At 46.4% G+C, this 2994-nt stretch overlaps 1 protein-coding gene across 2 annotated transcripts in view; it reads right to left on the bottom strand.

Moving 5' to 3' along the window:
• Window positions 1-134: 134 nt before the first annotated feature.
• LOC101863511 (cartilage acidic protein 1) overlaps window positions 135-2994 on the bottom strand; it is a 20923-nt gene continuing 18063 nt past the window's right edge. Inside the window, exon 11 of one of the 2 annotated variants that reach the window (XM_005098286.3) lies at window positions 135-2219. In XM_005098286.3, the coding sequence (XP_005098343.1) occupies window positions 442-2219 (1778 nt within the window). In that variant the 3' untranslated portion in view covers window positions 135-441. The remainder of the gene's footprint in view (window positions 2220-2994) is intronic. The other variant, XM_005098287.3, reaches the window with a different exon arrangement.

Below are 2994 nucleotides of genomic sequence, written 5' to 3' on the forward strand. Positions count from 1 at the left end.
AGACAGACAGACAGACAGACAGACAGACAGACAGACAGACAGACAGACAGACAGATAGATAGATAGATAGATAGATGAAGACATTTCTTTACACTTAATTCAGAATGGTATGGTACGTAAACGAAAGTCACACAGTTAACATAAAATGTATGTTTATTTCGCAAAAAATGGAGATACATGTATTTACACAGTGAGTTTGGAAAGTCATCAGGATTAGGATTTTTTCCACACCACAAAATGGCAAATGTTTTAGTTTGAAATGGAAAGAAAGAACAACAAAGAACCAATCAATGCGGTTTAACGCTATGGTGAATGGCACACTGATCAGGCCACAGATTTAGGTCAAATGGCTGTCAGAGAATGTCCCGCTCTCTTTAGACTCTCTATAGAGGCGAACAAAAAATATTGTTTGTACCGCTTTGTATGAGTATAGTTGCAGTATCAGCCTTGTCTGGATCTCATAGACTCTTTGTCAGTATTTGCGCGGTTGTAGCGGTGGTCATTGTACCTTTGTCCTGGCGTGTATTCAGAAGCTGTGGCCTCTCTGCGCCTCGGTCTGGTCGTGGCACCAGTGTGGCTGGACCCAGCGTTTCTGTGGTCGGTATGGTAATTCCTGTTGTTATGATGGCTACTTGATGATGGGGACTTGTTGTGACTTTTGTCGACCGCTGACCTTTGCCTGCCGTATGTCCAAGAGTTGCTCCGAGTCCGGGATGTGTTGGGATTTGTGGAACTGCTTTGCAACTTTCGATGATAACGTGAACCGTAGTATGAGCTCGGGTTGGTGCTTGGAGGACTTTGTTTAGCAGCCTCTTTCCACCCTGAAGACGTATGAGTCGAGGTCGACGAAGGCCTGCTGCGGTAAGGATCCAGTCGTGGGTCACGCCCTGAGGTCGAACCTCGGGACCCCCGCCGATAATACCGACTGTCCGTAGAATGCCTCTCCGCTGTTGATTCTCCAGTCCCGGTCACTTGTTTCCTGCGATGAGGATCTGTTTGGACATTATGGCGCGTGTTTGAACCACTATGAGAATGATGGCTGTGTCCGCCGCGATCGGCAGTTTGTCTGTCTGTAGTCTTTGTCCCAGTGTGCGCTGTTGTCCTGCTGCCTGTATGATGAGCTTGGTTTGTTTGTGAACCTCTGTGATGTACCTGTTGATTGACTCTGCTGTGCTGTTGGTCTGTTCGTCTGTTGTAGTGGGAGTTCCCGTAATTTCGTTGATCGTATCTGCTGCTGGTACTGCCGGTACTGGGGCTTTGGCCGGTATGTGTACGCTGCCCATGACGGTTGGTGCTAGTTGCAGGGTTTGTTGGAGCGTATTCCCGCCGACTGTTCGTGTTACCATAAGCCTGCGTTTTCGGATTGTATCTGGGCCTAGTGCTAGCGGCACTGGAACTCGCATATCCCCGTTGACGGTATCTGCTGTCGGTGCTGGAACTTGGACTTGCACGCGACTGGTGATAAGGGATATATCTGTAAGGGGAGACTCTAGAAGAATCTGACTTTCCTCTTGATCCAGCATAATGCTGTCGATAGTAAGCATCGTAAGGGTTCGGATTTGAGTCTGTGCGTGTCCATGTATTGTACCGTCTGCTTGAACTCGACGTTTCTGGTGATTCTTTCGTTCTTGTCGTATGGCTTCTCTGACGTGAGCTTGTTTGAACACGACGATACGAGTTGGAACCTCTTATCTGTTCCCTATGCCTGCTGCCTGAACGCAATCTCTCTGGCGTTTCAGAACCTTGATTTTGACGATGTCCCGATGAAGAACGTCGTTCACCATCGTACCTCCTGGATGATTCAAGAGTACTTTCTCCTCTCGAAGATGTGGGGGGATTTTCTTTGCCCCTGGGAGAACTTGTCGTACGAGTTCCGCTTCTCTCATAATACGTCGGGCGCGAAGTTGAGCCCTGTCGTCTGTAATTATACCTGCCCCGACTCTGACTCGAGTAGCTGTATCTGCTTGTGGGATAAGCTGGCCTCCATGTAGGCTTGACCGTCGTAGTGGTTGGTGGTTGTGGAGCAGGTGTCGTGTTGTACCGGTACCTGGTCCTCCTTCGTCCACCACGTACTCTGTCTCTTCGGTCTGTGCGTCGCCTCTCCGGCCTGGAGGAAGCTTCGGTTCTTCCTCTGCGCGGCACCTCACTGTTCGTCCTGCTGCTCGGTCTTCGTCTAGCTTGAGTGGGATTCACATATTCCACTCTTGGAGCTCTAGCTGCTTCAAGGCAAAAAATAATGAAACCGTTTTTACTCTTCTTAGCATAACAAACACACGCTTCTTGATAAATACTCTTTATACCCCCCCCCCAATTAATTTCAGTTGATATGACAGCGGAAGGTATCAAGAGCTATTTGAATTTGAAAAGTATACTATGAAAGTAACAGTGAACAAAACGTTAACCTTAGAGGCACCAAAGAATCCATGTTCATAGCTATGCGTGCTTTAATGCACGTTTCATCCCACTCTGAACCTGTGTAAGGAACAAAGCAAATACAATTTTTCAGGATTTAAAAATAAATAGATCTTCTATAAATAATAGACATGACAACTATAGGTGTACGTGAACAAAAAATAGATTTTTGCAAATTCATCATTTATACACAAATTACCTTGACATGTTAGTAGCAATATCATGCGTTGACGATTCATTTCACAGCGCTCTCAAACACATTCCATCTGAAAAGTCTGAAGCAATCCACGATTCTGCACATTGAAAACGCTTTTCAAAGCACAATATTTTGGTCAGTCAAAACGCATGCATCAAATAAACGCATAAGCAAGCAACTAGATGAAATGCATGGCGCCTGGTTCAGAAAATGACAAAGCTTGCAAGGCGACAAAGCGACGAAAACGTTTTTTGCAAAGCAGTGTACAACCTGCCGAAAATTGAAACATGTTGTATTCCAGACGACAGACAGGGTAAATAATGGGTACGGGGAAGGGAGGGGGGGAATCACAGAGGCAATAAACACACAGAGAGAGAGAGAGAGAG

This window comes from Aplysia californica, unplaced genomic scaffold (assembly GCF_000002075.1).
Source record: "Aplysia californica isolate F4 #8 unplaced genomic scaffold, AplCal3.0 scaffold00178, whole genome shotgun sequence".
In the NCBI taxonomy this organism is placed as follows: Eukaryota; Metazoa; Mollusca; class Gastropoda; order Aplysiida; family Aplysiidae; genus Aplysia; species Aplysia californica.